At 45.4% G+C, this 16,989-nt stretch overlaps 1 protein-coding gene across 11 annotated transcripts in view; it reads left to right on the top strand.

The window, feature by feature from the left end:
* The window catches only part of FGFR2 (fibroblast growth factor receptor 2), a 120,196-nt gene that overhangs the window by 49,382 nt on the left and 53,825 nt on the right, over positions 1-16,989 (top strand). For all 11 annotated transcript variants that reach the window (XM_004374903.1, XM_004374902.1, XM_023730015.1 and 8 more), the window contains one exon: positions 10,821-10,944. In XM_004374903.1, the coding sequence (XP_004374960.1) occupies positions 10,821-10,944 (124 nt within the window). The remainder of the gene's footprint in view (positions 1-10,820; positions 10,945-16,989) is intronic.

Raw genomic sequence — 16,989 nt, 5'->3', positions numbered from 1 at the left:
GAGGAAAAATCTAAAATATATTTTGCTAAAAAACAAAACAAAACAAAAAAAGGGCAGCGTGGGGATGAGTGCTGGCCCTCGGAATGTGGTGTCTGGTGAGAACTAGGAGCGTGTGTCTTGTCCTGCTGTGCTGTCTGGGGTGGAGAAGGAGGCTGTGGTTTTGGGGCCCGGCAGCCTGGGAGGTCAGCCTTTGAGATGGACAGGTAGTCAAGCTGGACTGAGTAAAGGATTTTCACAATGGTTGTGGCATTTTACATTCATTTTGAGGATACTGGGGACTCTTAGAAATTCCATGGAGCCCCAGAGGCTTCTGGGACTTTAAAAGAGAGAGAAATCGCTCATCTCTTGGGAAAACTTAGTTACCTAAAGCTTGTTGTTAGGTGCCATCAAGTTGGTTCCAACTCATGGTTACCCTCTGTACAGCAGAATGGAACACTGCCCGGTCCTGTGCCATCCTCACTGTCGTTTGTATGCTTGAGCCCACTGCTGCAGTCACTGCGTCAGTCCATCTCGTTGAGGGTCTTCCTCTTTTTCACGGACCTTCTGCTTTACCAAGCATGATGTCCTTCTCCAGGGACTGATCCCTCCTAAAAGTTTAAACCAAAAACCAAACCTGTTGCTGTTGAGTCGATTCCGACTCATAGCGTCCTCGCTAAAGCAGTTGCTGTCAAGTTGACTGCAACTCATGGCAACCCCCATGTGTGTCAGAGTAGAACTGTGCTCCATAGGGTTTTCAGTAGTTGATTTTTTGGCTGTAGATTGCCAGGCTTTCTTCCAAGGCACCTCTGGGTGGATCTGAACCTCCAACCTTTTGGTTAGCAGCTGAGTACTTTAACTGTTTTCTTCCCCCCAGGGAACCAACCCCAGGTACTAAGGTCATGAAGTCACTGGAGGTCAAAGAGGCCCATCACCCACCTCTGCCCACCCCACCATGGGCCCAAGCTGCCTGGCTGGCTCCAGCCTGCTTTAAGCTCACAGGGGCCTCTTGGTGCCTGGACAGGGCAGTTTGGGAAGCGTGATCCCTGATGCTGGGTTTTCTCTGCGATATTTTCTTTGTTACCTACATAAACTTGTAAACAGAGTGTGCCTGTGAGCATTGGCTTGAGGGAACTGTGTGGTCCAGTTTGTAGTTTTCACTCCTCAGCGCTTCCCCTGAAGGAGTGAGACCTGACTGAAAGGCCAAGGGCCCAGCATCTCAGTCACCCTCTCCTCAGACTCCCTTCGCTCTGCCACTTTATTTAATGAAGAAGCAAGGTGTCAAGTTTTCCAGAAAGCAGGGACCTCAAAGTTTCCACAAAAAGTTTGTTATTTCTTTGATTTTTCTTCCCCTTCTTTGTCAATCTGCTTATTCCGTAAACCCCACAGAGCTCTGGTGACCCAGTTTAGCTCCCTGTTTATGGGTTGGGCACCTTGGCCCCACCAACTGCTTTACAGCTTCCTTTGAAATGGTGGTGCGAGATCACGGCCAATGAAGGGAGAAGACGGGAAAAAAATGAAAACGAAATCAAAGAGAATCATGAAATGGGCGGCAGAAAGCTCCTTTTAATTAAAATGACCAACAGCACCCTTTGGGAGTCTGTGGTTCAGCCTTGTGTATCAAGGAGTTCATGCTGAGCCATCCTCAGGTGACTTTAAGAGCCAAATTATTTTTCTTAGTATGTGGGCAAAGGCCAGTGGATGTTGTTAATTTATTTATAATGGTACAATTTGACTTGAACCATAACTGTATCTCCTTAATTGTACTTATGCTGAGGCTTTTACATCAGTCTTGATCCTGGGCTGGTTGTTGAAGCTCTCTGTGCTTCCAGTCCCCCCATCTTTAAAACAAGAAAATGGAATAGACAATCTTTAACATCTGGCCCCTTCCAGCTCTAAAAACTGAGCTTTAGTAGCGTGAGCATAATGTGACATCAGCCATTGTCCACCTTCCACAGCAGCCGATTTTTTTTAAAAAAGAAGTTACCTTTATGGCCAGAGATTTCATAGGTCTCTGATCAGTTACTGCAAGTTCATGCAGAAGAGCAAGAAGGTGACTGAAATAATTAATAGACCACCTCATACGGAGCACTGGTGGGGCAGAGGTTAAAGATCGACTGCTAACCAAAAGGTGGCCAGTTCGAAACCACCAGTGACTCCGCTGGAGAAAGATGTGGCAGCCTGCTTCCGTAAAGATTTACAGCCTCGGAAGCCCTGTGGGGTTGCTATGAGGCAGAATCGACTTGACGGCAGTGGGCTTGGGTTTTTTTTTTTTTTTTTTTTTAACCTGAATTTCTAACTGGCTCTTGTGTAATAACTTAGGCACAAGGGAGAAGAGGATTCTTAAAAACAATGTTTCATGCCACTTGGTTAATGCACAAGTGCAGAGATGGACAGAGATCGTAGGATAAAGTGCTGCCTCGACAGGGTCCTGGAATTGTCACCTTGGGGTTAAAACTCCCATGCAGCGTCTCAGAAAGCGTGACAGAGCATGGACTTTAGTTTCCAAATACTGTATGTTTCAGATTTAAGAAAAGCCAACTTAAAAAAAGTTTTCTCATAATCCCTATTAAACTGGTTGTCTCGATGGGTAGCTTAACTAGATTTACATTTTCTAGGTTACTTAGATGTCAGTCTGTAGACTTTTTTACTTACTGTAAATATTTATGAAAGACAGCATTTGCCATTTTAACATTTTTTACATGTACAAGTCAGTGACATTAATTACGTTCATCATGTTGTTGAGCTGTCACCATTAACCGTTGCTGTATTTATCACTCTTAACAGAAGCCCCAGTGGCGCAGTGGTTAAGAGCTTGGCTGCTAACCAAAAGGTTGGCAGCTCGAGTCCACCAGCCGCTCCTTGGAAACCCTATGGGGCAGTTCTGCTCTGTCCTTGGAAACCCTATGGGGCTCTGTCCTTCAGGGTCACTATGAGTCGGAATCGACTCAACAGCAACGGGTTTGTTTTTTTTGGCTTTTTCACAGAAGCTCAGTGTCCCCTGAGCAGCGAGCCTCCTTGCCCCATTCCTGGTATTCTAAAGCCTTTTGATGCAAATTTTATGCTCAACTCTAAAGTGTGTTCAGGGGAAAAAAATCGCTACTAATCTGCTTACGAACTAAAATATTTAGACTTCGTTGAGGTTTTTTTCAGCCAAGACCTATCAGCTGTGATCGCAGCTCAAGCAGTGCGCCGTGAGGAAGCAGCGTTGATTAGTGTCAGCCAGTGTTTATTGACTGCTCACCTGCGTCAGGACTGTGTCAAGTGGCTCCCACGGGTCATGTCACTCAGTCCCCTCCCCAGCCGGAAGAGGTAGATGAGGGCTCGTCACATGGCTCATAAGGGGCAGAGCTGGCATTGGGAGCCAGGCAGCTTTGCCATGAGCTTCACGCTCTTACTAAATGTGTTTTCTTCAGATGTGGCTGCACGTTCCGTAAGAGCACGGTTCGTAATAAACGAGATACATGATGAAAAAATCCGTAAATATCAGCCCACGGGATGCTGTGGGGAGCAAAGCTGGGAGCCTGGTGCCGTGCTTCCAGCTGAGACTGGCACCTGTGTGGGTCGTGAGGCGTCTAAAGAGCCGAATTCGCAAGGTGCTGGATGCCGGCTCTCTGCCCTCGGTGCTGTGGGGGTGCCTTCAAGAGAACAGCCTTGCAGTTGGTGGTTCTCTTTCTGCCCCACCTGGAGAGATCATGGGCTGTTGACTGAGCGGAGGAGGGAGTTTCTGCTGCTGGTCCTAGAGGCTCAGTGCGCGCCCAGCCCCGGTGTCTGGACACCTCCTGAAAGGCAAACTTCTGCTATTGACGTGGAGTTTAAGCATTAACAGGTGTTTGCCTCCACATCTGTGCGTGATAAGCAGTGGCAGGTGCCCCGGCCCCTGACACATATAAGCACCCGGTTGTGCAAACAACTGAAAAGGGTGGTTTAGAGCCCCCCAGGAGACTGCTGGAAAGTGAGGATGGGGATGGGATAGCAAGATTGTACACATCTTAATGATAATTGGTCAACTGGTCTGTGTTACATTGGGAGCCTTTATGAAGGCCAGCGTTTAAAGGGATCGTTGCCTTTTTGAGTACATTGGTCCCTGAAGTCAGGTAAATTGGTCGAAGGAAGACCTGGGAGTGTTTATGATTGCATGGGGGTATTCCTGAGTGGCACAGATGGCTAAGTGTTCAACTACTAGCCAAAAGGTTGGCGGTTCGAACCCACCCAGAGGCTCCTTGAAAGACACGCCTGGCAACCTGCTTCTGAAAGGTCACAGCCTTGAAAACCCTATGGAGCAGTTCTACTCTGTGTGCATGCGGTCTTCATGAGTTGGAATTGACTTGACAACAACAACAGCATTGCATAGACAGCATTCATTGGCTTGGCACAAGGTAAAACCTTCCGTCCAACTTTTGGATGTTTATTCCACATGTTATCTAACACCCGGGTATTTGGAAATGTCTGGATTTTTTTGCAGTGTGTAAACCAAACATCTAGGTGACAGACAGCCTGAGTCTTTGACCTTTCACCTTTCACGTAGGTGTTTTGGTGCTGTACAAACGAAATCTGCATTCCCCGTTGTCACTTGGAGGTAGCTGGGGGTTTAACATGCACCCTGGAGATTAGTCAGGTAACAGGAATTCCGAAAAAACCTGTCTGGGGGGGTTACCTTTTGTCTGTGCGTTGCCAGGGTGTGGAATGTTTGTGGAATCTGCTGTTTGTACTACAAGTGAGAACGTCTAGGCCATTAGCTTCAATCTGCTTTGTTTCAGTGTTGAAATGTTATTTAAAAAACAGTCTGCAGTGAACATGGTTTTGAAGCCTCGTGCTCTTTAATTCTGTGACTTGGCAGATGAAAAATAATGATGAATTCCACAAAGCTTTGGCTTTTAGGAGGAATGAAGTGAAGAATTGTGTTGTGTGATGGTTGATGCAGGATTTTCTGCTTCCTGGCTTTTGTATCTGGTCTACCGAAGAGTTACAAACACAGTCTTTTCTGCAGTGACTCTGCTCTGTGTGGATGTACACGAAGCTGTTTTATTTTACTTTTTTTGTCGTGTGTGATTTTTGTTTAAATTTGCAGAGTGAAAAATGAGAAAAGAGTAAGCAACATTGATAATCTCACCACTTAATTATATAAAGTGCATTAACAATTTGGTATATTTTCCTTCTGGTTTTAGCTATGTTTATACAGTCATGTGTATAGATTCAAAAGGGTATATGGGTCTATAGGGACAGGTGTGTATGTGTATTTTTTGCAAGATGGAGTAGACTATACATATTTATCTTCAGTGTCCTTTTTAAAAAATTTTTCTGTTTTTATTGCTGTTGGGATTTTCTTTTCTTTTTTTTTTTATTGTGGTAAATGTATAAGTAACAAAACATTTGCAATTTCTTCAGTCTTCATAAGTACAGACCAGTGACATTAATTATGTTCTTCATGTCGTTCAACCATCACTGTTAACCGTTCCTGAATGTTTCTATCACCCTTAACAGAAACTCAGAGTCCCCTAAGCATTGTGTCTTCCTTTCCCCCTCCCTCCTGCCCACGCCTGGGAACCACTAATGAACTTTGATCTGTGTATACTTACCTGTTCTAGATATTTCGTCTAAGTGGTATCATACAGTATTTGTCCTTTGGTGATTTCACTCATCTTGATGTTTTCAAGGTTCATCCATATTGTTGCAGGTATAAAGATTCAACCTACTTTTTTTTCATTTATCAATAACTATATAATGGTACCTTACCAGGTGTGAAGGAGCGTTGGTAGCACAGTGGTTAAAGTGCTTGGCTGCTAACCAAAAGGTCGGCGGTTCAAACCCACCAGCTGCTCTGAGGGAGAAAAATGTGGCAGTCTGCTTCTGTAAAGATTTACAGCCTTGGAAACCCTATGGGGCAGTTCTACTCTGTCCTATAGGGTCGCTATGAGTTGGGATTGACTAGACAGCAGTGGGTTGGTTGTACTAGATTGGAACATAAGAATCTACGTCATTGTTTTTAACAACTGTATACTATTCTGTTGTAAGGATTAACAGTGCTCGTGAATTCTCGTGTTTTGCTCCTATAGACAGTGTTTGAGGGAGCAGCCTTATTCTTGTGTCTTGAGGTAATCATGCTGTTTTCTGTGGGCTAGATTCTAGAAGTGGAATTAACTGGCTCCAAATAATAATAATAATAATATTGTTAATTTTAGTAGGTAGCACCGAGTTATTTTACACAAAGGTTTGTCTCAGTTCATGTTCCCGTCCTCACTTGAGTCACTGTTTCCCTACACCTTCTCCCAGCACTGAATGCCATTGCTCCTTTTGATTGTTGGTAATCGGCTGCTGAATCTCGGCGTCGCATCATTTTAATTTGCATTTCCAGATCCTTAATGAAGTTGCACATCTTTTGATCACATGTTTATTGGGTATTTGCATTCCCTCTTCTGTGAAAGCAAAGGTGCCTTTGACCTCACTAAAAAAAAACTGTAGCCCTAAAAAGCTGAGGAGTTTAGCTCAGCATGTTCAGAGGCATCTTACATCTTCTTTGGGAGGGTGGTTTCTTTCGTTTTCTCCTAAATCTTGCTATAGAAACAGAGCCGCTAAAAATCATACTTTGTACCTTCGTTCCCATCTTTATAGAGTTACTGCTGGGAGTCTCTAAGCTGAACGGTAAGTCACTAATTAATGGTAGGACATCCCCTACAGAAATGTCCAGCAGTCCCACCATTGGCGGCTTTGAAGGATATCCATTTAAAAAAATGCCACAGCTTATAAAATTTGGGATTGGTGGTATGTGAACGAATCAGATACTGGATCAGTGGTGTAAGAAAATAAATACTCACGGCGCTGCATGGGGTAGTGCTGATTGAGAACCAAGGTCTCTGTAAGGACAGAAACATGTTAGGGAAATGTACTTCTCATTGTAGAAACATTTGACAAACGTTAACTTTTTAATATTTGTGGTGCATCTCCAGGAAGTAAGTATTTGGAGAGCACGTGCCCTTGAGAGAGGGAACGCGAGGGCCCCAGTGAGAGACTCTAGCTGACCATATGCCCTGGAGTTACAAAAGGCAGCAGCACACCGAGCTGCATATGCCAAGATTTAATGTTTGGGGCTGAGGCAGACGGTGTCCCTCCCCTGGGCAGTTCAGGTTCAGCTCCACTTGGAATACGCTGTGTGCCAAATGTGGATCGAGGCGCAAGAAAGACATTGACAGTTTGGATGGGGTCCAGAGCCAGGCACTAGCCATGATTAAGGGCTTATGGGCATGACATTTGAGCAGGGGCTCAAAGAACTGAATATTTACAGCAGGGCTAAATGCTGGATTATATGACTTGGGACGTTGGGGTCTGTGGCTTCATCCCTAAGGCACCCACGTGACTGGTTCTTCAGAGGCCAGGAGGTTCCCATGTGGAGGGCAGGAATCCTGGCCCTGTGTTCCATTTCTGATACCCCTGAGAGCTTGGGGTGGGGAGAGGGTCTCCTAGTGGGCCCATCTGCCTCGAATTTAATCAAGACGCCAGTACCTTCCTCTCCTGTATTCTTAGCATGCAGCAGCTCCAGCGTGGCATGCAGGGGACCAGGATTTAGATAGCAGATTCTCACTGCACTGGAAAATTTAGCATCTAGATCTACTTCAGAAGACTTCTTCTGCTTATTTGGCATGGGAGGTGCTTACATCTCTTACGAGGACACTTAAACCAGACTACCAAACTCCTTCCTGTTGAGTCGATTCTGACTCATGGCAACCCTGTGTATTACAGAGTAGAACTGCCCCGTAGGGTAATCTTTACGGAGGCAGATCACCAGACCTTTCTTTTGCAGAGCCACTGGGTGGGTTCGAACCACCAACCTTTAGATTATTAGTCAAGTGTAAATCGCTGGCACCACCCAAGGACGCCAGAGGGCAACTAGCCTCTTGACTGGTTTCTCCTCCAAGTCCATGGCCAGGCCAAGAGCAGAAAGGGAGTCTTGGCGGATGTAGAGTACAGACCCTCTCGATCAGATGCTGACAGATTTATTTTACTGCCAAACATTTCACCTGTAACCCTGAGAATCAGTTTCCCATCACCAGCCCCACGATGCTAGACTCTGAAACAACCTCCCTGGTTGTTGGGGAGAGTCAGTGAAAGGCAACAGCCAAAGCAAAGTGACTGTCCAGAACCCAGTCTAACTCTCTGCTTGCACCTGGTTAAGAAAGAGTCCCGCCTCCACCCCAGTGATCCTTCATAAGCATGTCAGTGATGGGCAGTGATGTTGGCCTTGAACGTAGCATCAGTAACCACGTCAGTCAACAGCCGACGTGAAAATAGTTGTGCTACCGTGTGCTGTGATGCTCTCTTACCTCTGCTGGCAGAGTCATCACTGACACTGCTTTTCAGTGTGGACAGAGCAGCTGTCCCGTTTCTGTAATGGAGCATTCCCAACACGATCGTCTTTATTCTCTAGGTTAGACCCTTGAATCACCCATGTGCTTGCTAAGGCCCTGCATGTATTATCGGTTTTTATGTGATTAAGGCAGAAAACACTGTCATGTTCAGGGCGTTATTCAGAAGGTCAGTTGAAGTTTCTGAAATGATAGTTAAGATTAGTGGGCCCTGGCTGCTTGAAATTGTTTTTCTTTCAATTTTGGAGGCGTGCCCTGGCCAAAATACCTTCAAAGAATGACTTGGATTTGAAGAGAAACGTTGAAGCCTTAGAACCCTAAGGGTGAAATTTGCGTTTTGCCCTAGTAAAGGAAAAGCCTGCCTGCTTGAAAAGCTGCGGCTGCTGAAATATTTTAGAAGCAAGGTGGGAATGTTAGAATCTAGTCTGTTTGCGTGTTGACCAAACTGTGCGAAGGAATCACAATAACTTATTTTTGAATGTGCTGCTTATCTTTGAAAAGTCTCAAGGGGTTTGTCAACAGATTGATAAACAGCTTCAGCTTCACAAGGATTCATTTCTCCCATTTTTGGAATTCTGGGAATCTCTCTCAGGAATATCTAGCATCTGTTTAGTTGCCACCAGAGGTGGGAGGGGTAGACCGATGTTCCCAACTGAAACTTCTTGAGACTTCCAGACAGGACTAAGGGCCACGGGATGAGAAATGAGGGCTTTCACACTGAAGGCTCCAGGAACAATGATAGCACCTACCTCGTGGGCTCCTTGTGAAGATTAAATTAGCTAAGATGGAAGGAGGGCTCAGAACTGTGCCTGGCATGCGGTAAGTGCTCACTAGTGTTTGTTCCGGGGGGCAGTGGTGGTTCATGGTAGAATTCCCGCCTTCCATGTGGGAGACCCAGGTTCGATTCCCGGCCAGTGCACGTCATGTGCAGCCACCTCCTGCCCCAGTCTGTCAGTGGAGGCTTGCATGTTGCTATGATGCTGAACAAGTCTCAGTGGAACTTCCAGACTAAGGACTAGGAAGAAAGGCCTGGTGATCTACTCCTGAAAATCAGCCGGTGAAATCTATGGATTAACAAAGGACTAATGGACCACAGCTACCAAGGCCTCCACCAGACTGAGTCCAGTGTAGCTAGATTGTGCTCCGCTACCACCACTGACTGCTCTGACCGGGATCACAACAGAAGGTTCTGGACAGAGCTGGAGAAGGATGTAGAACAAAATTCTAACACACAAAAAAAGACCAGATTTACTGGTCTGACAGAGACTGGAGAAACCCCGAGAGTATGGCCCCCGGACACCCTTTTAGCTCAGTGGTAAAGTCATTCCCGAGGTTCACCGTTCAGGCGGGGATTGGACAGCCCCATAAAACAAAACAGGACTACTGAGGCATAGCAGTCCAGGGACAAGGACTAGGAGGCAGGAGGGGACAGGAAAGCTGGTGATAGGGAACCCAAGGTTGAGTAAGGACAGTGTTGACCTGTCATGGGAATGTTAACCATTGTCATAGGGCAATAAGTGTACTAACTGTTTAATGAGAAACTATTTTCTGTAAACTTTCATCTAAAGTACAAAAAATAAAAAAAGAATTATCTATCTGAGATCAAACTGACAGCAGCAACTCAAAAGGTTTGATGGGAAGCCTAGGGGACAGTGAGTTGAAGACAATGGTGATGGAATAATTTGGAAAAGGACAGTGAGAATAGCAGCACAGCTGGAAGAACGTAATCGATGTCACTGAATTGTACATGTAGAAATTTTTGAAATGGAGTGTCTTTCGCTAGTATATTTTCACCAAAAAAAGAAAAGGCCCTCCAAGGTCAAGGGAGAGTGTTGACATGTCATGGGGTTGTTGACTAATGTCATAAAACAATATGTGTACTGACTGCTTAATGAGAAACTATTCTGTAAACCTTCACCTAAACTACAATAGAAAAGAGAGGAAATCTATGGATTAAAACGGTCCAATCTGTCACTGATCATGGGGATGGTGCAGGACTGGGCAGTGTTTCGTTCCATTGTGCATGGGATCTCCATGAGTCGGGGCCGATTTGATGGCAGCAAACCAGAGCAACAGTGTTTTTTCTAGATGGTCACAGGAGAAAGTGGGGGAGCAGAGGGGTTTGGTACTATAGTGACCTGAGTGCCTCCCTGTCCTGGGGCATTGATTCTGTGCCAGGCTGAGGTTCAGGCCCCCTGGCCGCTTGGCCTCTCCTGGAGGAACCGTCAATTCCACGACAGTGACAGATGCCTGGCACACCCCTGCCTTTCTGAACACGTCAACATCCACTTGGTAATTGTCCACTATGATGATAATTACTGTTTTCAGTTGTCACAATTCTGAGTCCTTCTCGTGAGGAAAATTTAGGATTCAGGTGATTCTGCTCTGCCATCCCACCTCCTCCAACTTGAAGTCAAGAAAGCAAAGTACCTGGTAGTCTGTGCTGAGATCGCTAAATGACCGCCATTGCTTTGATCTTTTCAGGTACGAAGCCAGCACTGGAGCCTTATTATGGAGAGTGTGGTCCCTTCCGACAAAGGAAATTATACCTGTGTGGTGGAGAATGAATATGGTTCCATGAATCACACATACCACCTCGATGTTGTTGGTGAGTTTCGCTTGTCCCACGTGGCAGCTGTAAGGCAGCCTATTCTATCTTGACTCATTTGGAATTGTGAAAGTGAGACTTGTTTTTCCTCAGAGCTTAAGGAGGGACTATTGGTTTTCATTCTTAGTAAGCACAGCCTGTCAGTCGCGAAGGATTCTTCTGTCATTTGACAGGGCTGTTTTCCTGATTAGCAAGGTTTGATGTGTTTGGCGTGATCCTCTTGGTTCCCGAGCGTCATCTTGTGTAAGGAGAACGTGGGGTGAAATGTGCTGACATTCTGGAAGCTGAGATTACTCAGAAAATGTTAGCGGGTGCAGAGAAAGGGTACAGAGTTGCCTTAGGAACGACGTGTTTTTACGAGAGGCAACATTCTCTAAAGAGAGACGAGTGTATAATGCTGCCTGAAGAGGAAAAAAAAAGATTCTGATGACCGACCCCATGGCTGGCTGGAAGAAGGTTGATGCCAAGGGATTCTTCACTTCCATTAGAAGAAGGTCGTTAGATGCTCCAAGTTAAATGTTCCTGGAGGTTATTTCCTCCTTGAAAAGAGAACTGTGTATACAACCTTACGAAGAACTTTTTACCAGAGTACAGACAAGTCAGCCATTTTAATTAAACATCTGAAGACCACGTAGTCTATTGGCCTGGAGACTCTAAAATTTCTTCCCAAATCTTGCCTATTTTGATGGGTTTTATTGTAACCGACGAGGAAAGGTGGTTTCCCTGTCTGTTTGGAGGATTGATAACCTGTGGAACTACACCTAGGACATGTCTATCTGCAGACCATCTTATTGCAGGGATGGTAGACTAAGACCTTTTCTGTGTAGGCGCCATCCTTCCTTCCTTCAGCCCTATGCCACAACTCCCCTGTCCTTGAGCCCTTGCTTCCAGTTACCCGTTCAGTTTGCCCTTTTCTGCATACAGTTCACTGACTCCTGCTTAAGACTCAACTCAAAGCTCCCCCGCTTCCTTTTGCCTTAGTGGGACTGTAACTCCACAAACACGCCCACCCACTGTGCATCTGTAAACCAGGTCTCTCCTCCATCATTCCATATGCGTGTGTCCCTAGTATTATTTCACATGTGGGCATTTCTTCTCTCTCAATAAAGTATAAACTCTTTGAAGAGAGGGACCCCCCATAGATATTTGAATTACCCGAAGAGCCATTAAGAAACTTTCCAAAAGCTTGATTAACCTATTTGCATGGATTTGGTTTAGTGAAATGTTAGGCTAACTGAAAATGAAGCAGAAAACCAATTTGTTTTTTTCTATCACGTTCAATTAAATTAAATCCCCAATCCACCCTGCCTTAGTGAGCATAATATAGACTTTACTTGCTTTGTATGTAAGTACTCAATGAAAAAGGAACCCTGGTGCTGTGGCGATTAAGCACTCGGCTGCTAACCAAAAGGTTGGTGGTTTGAACCCATCAGCCAATGTGTGGGAGAGAGATGTGGCAGCCTGCTTCCATAAAGATTACAGCCGTGGAAACCTTATGGGGCAGTTCTCCTCTGTCCTACAGGGTCACTGAGTCGGGATTGACTTGACAGCAGGGGGTTTTACTCAGTGAAAAAAGTGCTACTGTTATCTGTGAACATGGTATTTTTGCTGTTTGGAGCCTTGATGTGAAATTTGATAGGTTTTTGTATAATGTAGGTTGTAAGGAATATTCATAAGAGCTTCTAAGCCCACTTTTCTCATAGAGATATTCACGGTGTGTTTCCTAGCGAGAACATGACTATGTACAGCTATTTTATAAAACAAACACAAAGAGAAGTAACATTCAGATAGGAGAGCAAAACAGTTAGCATTTCTTTCGGCACTGATGTGCTATAAATCCATTGATTGAAAAGCACAGGACTTTCATTTCACTTTGGGCCTCACGTATACTGAATTTAACATGAAAGTGTTTCCATGTAAGGAAAGAAAGTTAGAATTTTGGCTAAAAGTTCTCAATATCTAATTTAGAATTAAGTAATTTATTGCAGGAATGAAATAATTATGCTGTAGCAGTCCTTGGGGCTTAAATGCTTCTCGAATCGTTGATTAAGATTGCTTGGGACCGTTCCAAGGAGTCACCAAGTCCTGTCTCTGGGCCACTTCAGCCATGGCTCTTGCTTACAGCAGGGTTTAGGTTGAGTTGTAAAACATTCACAAGCCCCTCACCCCACCTTCTCTTTGAGCTTTCTGGCATCTCGTCTCTGAAGCCCTGAAATCTCTCTTATTAGAGTTTAGGGTTGGGATTTGAATCGGGCTGCTGAATAATGGAATCGTGCTGTCTAATGTTAATCCCCTGGCAATCGGTCTTGTTGAAAAGAGTGGATGATTCAGTGGTGTAATGTGGAGGGAGCGTGGAGTGTATGGAGTAATGCAGAGAAAGGTCTGATTATGTCACAAATTTGGGAGCTCGCCCAGCGAAACGTGGGCCAATAATGACACAATGCTGGTTGGGAATATCCATTAAAGCTCAGCTTCAATAATTTTCCAAGCCCTGAACCTTCTTTTATAAATAGAAGCCAAAAGTCAGTGGAGTCTAAGACATTTTCAGTAAAGATGGAGGTGTGAAATACTCTCTCATCTTTGCTCAGAGCTCTTGTAATTGCTTTGAAAAGCACTCATAAACTAAGATAGGAGTCTGCTAAAGAGACTCATGTAGATTTACGGGGTTGGTAGACAGTCATTCTGAACATCTCTGCAAGTCGAAACAAAAAGAATTCAGGCTTCAACAAGAACTTTCTGGCGGCCCTCAGGTCCAAACTGAATATATCCCTGAACGATAAAAGCGACCTCTCTGCATCACAGAAAACCTGAAAGTCTTACGCAGTGAAATTGATGTCCTGCTCTTTTGCGCATTCTTCGAGGTTTTACTTTTGTTGCTATGATACATAGATTTGTGGTTCAGATATTATGAAGCATCAAATGAGATCTTTTTATTGAAATTCTTCCCTGGAAAGGCATTCCCATAAGCACTTTAGTGTAAAAGGCGTGTAATTTAAGTGACATTCTTGTGTTCTGGAATTAAACAGCAAGTCATTGTTGTGTGTGAGGGAAATGCTTTCGCTTATGGGAGCCCCTTTAGGAGCCTTACTTGATCCTCATTAAAATTGACACCATTACTTTTCAGCCATTTCCTCGTAAGGGAGAATGAGTGTGAAGCCCTGCATTTCAGTAATAGTGGCGATGATAAAACGGGTGCCTCTGAAATAGCTGGCTCTGGGAGGTGGGAAGTCTCTGCCATAAGTTCATCAGTGAGTAATGCTGAGGCGCTGGATTCTGACTGCGCTTCTGACACCAAGAAGCTATAACCTGGGATAAGTTATTTAAATTTTTCGTTTTACTTTCCTTGTGTCTAAAAATGAAGGAGCTGAGACTTAGGAGTGTTAGAAAAAGGCAACCTGGTATTGTGGAAAGAGTAGAAGGTCTGTCAGCCTGGGGCATCGCGTGAATTTGGGCAAGTTATTTAGCTTTTCTGAGCCTCTGTTTGCTCATCAATCACGTTGGGATGGTGGTATCTACCTCATTCCTCCAATGGTTGTATTAGTCTCCTAAGGGTGCCATAACAAATTACCACAGACTGGGTGGTTTGCAACAGCAGAAACTTACTGTCTCACAGTTTGGGAGGCCAGAAGCCCGAAATCAAGGTGTTGGCAGGGTTGGTTCCTTCTGCGGGCTCTGAGGGAGCTGGGGGTTGCTGGCAATCCTTGGTGTTTCTTGGCTTGGGGCAGCATAACTCCAGTCTCTGTCTCTGTCTTCACGTGGCTTTCTCCTCTGTGCATCTCAAATCCCCCTCTACTTCTCTTATAAGGATACCTGTCATTTGTCTTTGGATTTAGGGCTCACCCAGATAGTCCAGGATGATCTCATCTCAAGATCTTTAACTTAATTACGTCTGCAAAGACCCCTTTTCCAAATATGGTCCAATTCACAGATTTCTGGGCTTAGGACATAGACTTGCCTTTTTGGAGTCTCATTCAGCCTATTACTATGGTCATGAGATCTCAGTCAGACTAACGGTGAAAACACTCCATTGGCTTGTAGGTGACCAGCGACAAACGCTGGTTTCTTCCCTTCTGAACTCAGATTCCTTTGAGAGTTAGAAGGCATCTTTAATAACGGTCACTGGGCTCAATCAGAGAAGTTTTATTAAACAAACCAAACTCTGTTTTGAAGCCAACAAAATTGGCCAGTGGCTGATGTTCCCATTTCCCTGTTTGATTGATGGTGTTAGCCAAGCTGCCCCAAGAACGATGTGGTTGTGGACTTCTAGAATCAGAAGATCATAGAGATTTAGAGCTTGAAGGTCAATGAGTGGGCCTCTTTATCCTACTCCCTTTCCTCACCCCATCTTATAAAACCAAAAAAAACAAACTCGTTGTAGTTGAGTCAATTCCAACTCATAGCGACCTATGGGACAGAATAGAACTGCCCCATAGGGTTTCCAAGGAGCGCCTGGTGGATTTGAACTGCCGACCTTTGGGTTGGCAGCCGTAGCTCTTAACCACTACGCCACCAAGGTTTCCAGGTAATATGAGAAAGTTTAGGTTCAGAGAGGGTAAGTGATTTGCTTAAGAACCTGGAGAAGGAACACTCTGCAGCTGGGACGTCAGTCTGGTTCTTCTCGACTCTTAGATTAGCGTTCTTGTACTACATGCTGCCGTCTTCATGTCGTGTTGACGTGGTGTTGACTAGCAGTGACTGATGCAACAGACTCTTGAAAAGGTGCTGCTGTTACCCCCAGTATTCTGTTCTTTAATGGGGGAAAGATGAGGAGGGTAGATAGATTGAGATTGAAGTATTCAGAAGATCGGTTGCTTTTCCTCACTCATGTTGGCCATTTGGCTTTGACTTAAGACATTTTCTTCCTTTTGGGTGTTCAGTTCTGCACCCCCAGAGACCAGCAGGTAACTATTGAGCTTTTCACCTGGCATTTGATATTTTGAAGAGTAGAGTGCAGTGGAGGTGAAAACGGTAACTCTGTTGCCGAGGCCAGATGTGGCTTCTCCCCATTAGTTTAACTTTCCAGAAACTTGTCCTCCCCTGGGGTGAGAGCTGGATGAGGCAGAGTAGCACAGTGGGCCAATCACAGGCCTCTCTTCTGGTTGGGTGGGGGTAACTCTGGCTTCACCACCAGCCCTGACTTGCCCAGCTCTGTGCTGCCGACAAGCATGTGACATAAATCCACTCTAACTCACTGCATTTCCCGAGTGCTCAGGGCCCTGGACATGATGGGACACGGCCTGACACTTGAAGGAATCCACCCCGGCACTGCTCAGCCTCAGGTGTGTGTTAGGGATGGAGAGGCCTTTATTCCAAGCCCTGACTGATAAGCCTGACGGTGGAGTTGACACCTGGCACCAAGCTTTTGGCATCCGTCCCCAGTGGGAGAAGGAGAAATTGGGTAAATTGTTTACTGCTCGGGGCATTTCCATCGTGGGAAGACAAAGGAACCGGTGTGATTGCCTAGCAGAGTGAAAAGGGAGGGTGGGGCTGGGGCGTGTCAGAGGTCCCCCAGTCATGCTTTCTGAGTGTGACTTGGGACGTCTTTTTGGGCTTTAACAAAGTAGCATTTAAGTAGATGAAGACATGGTGGCCTGGCTCCTAAGTTTATTACTGAAGCTGTCAAAATGGGGCTCATTCTTGCTCACCTGCTCTTGACGGAGACCATGCCCCTGTCCTGGTTTCCGTCACACTTCTGGAGGGAGCGTTTGTTTTTCCTTTTGACGAGGGATGTGCTGAGGGCTGCCCGCGGGGGTAGCATTTGAGCTACACCTTACCGCGTGTTCAGGGATTCTGACCCATTGGCCACGCGGTCTCACATTCTAGGCAGCACTTCCAAGCCTCGGGCTCCATAGAGCCCCGCAGGCTCTGGACTTGAAGCTTCTCCGACCCAGAGGCTTCCTGGCCAGGTCTCGTTTGACTTTTGCAGATTCGTGATCTTGCTGCCAAATTATTTTTTTGCCATTTCTTGCTCTTAGTGTAAGATGTGTGTTTTTCCTGAAGCTGGTTACCTTCCAGTTCTAGAGTTGTGCAATCTAGCTGGAGGGA

The sequence above is a fragment of the Trichechus manatus genome, unplaced genomic scaffold (assembly GCF_000243295.1).
Source record: "Trichechus manatus latirostris isolate Lorelei unplaced genomic scaffold, TriManLat1.0 scaffold00031, whole genome shotgun sequence".
NCBI classification, from domain to species: domain Eukaryota; kingdom Metazoa; phylum Chordata; class Mammalia; order Sirenia; family Trichechidae; genus Trichechus; species Trichechus manatus.
The sequence above is the reverse complement of the archived record's forward strand: the minus strand, read 5'-3'. Positions and strand labels throughout refer to the sequence as shown.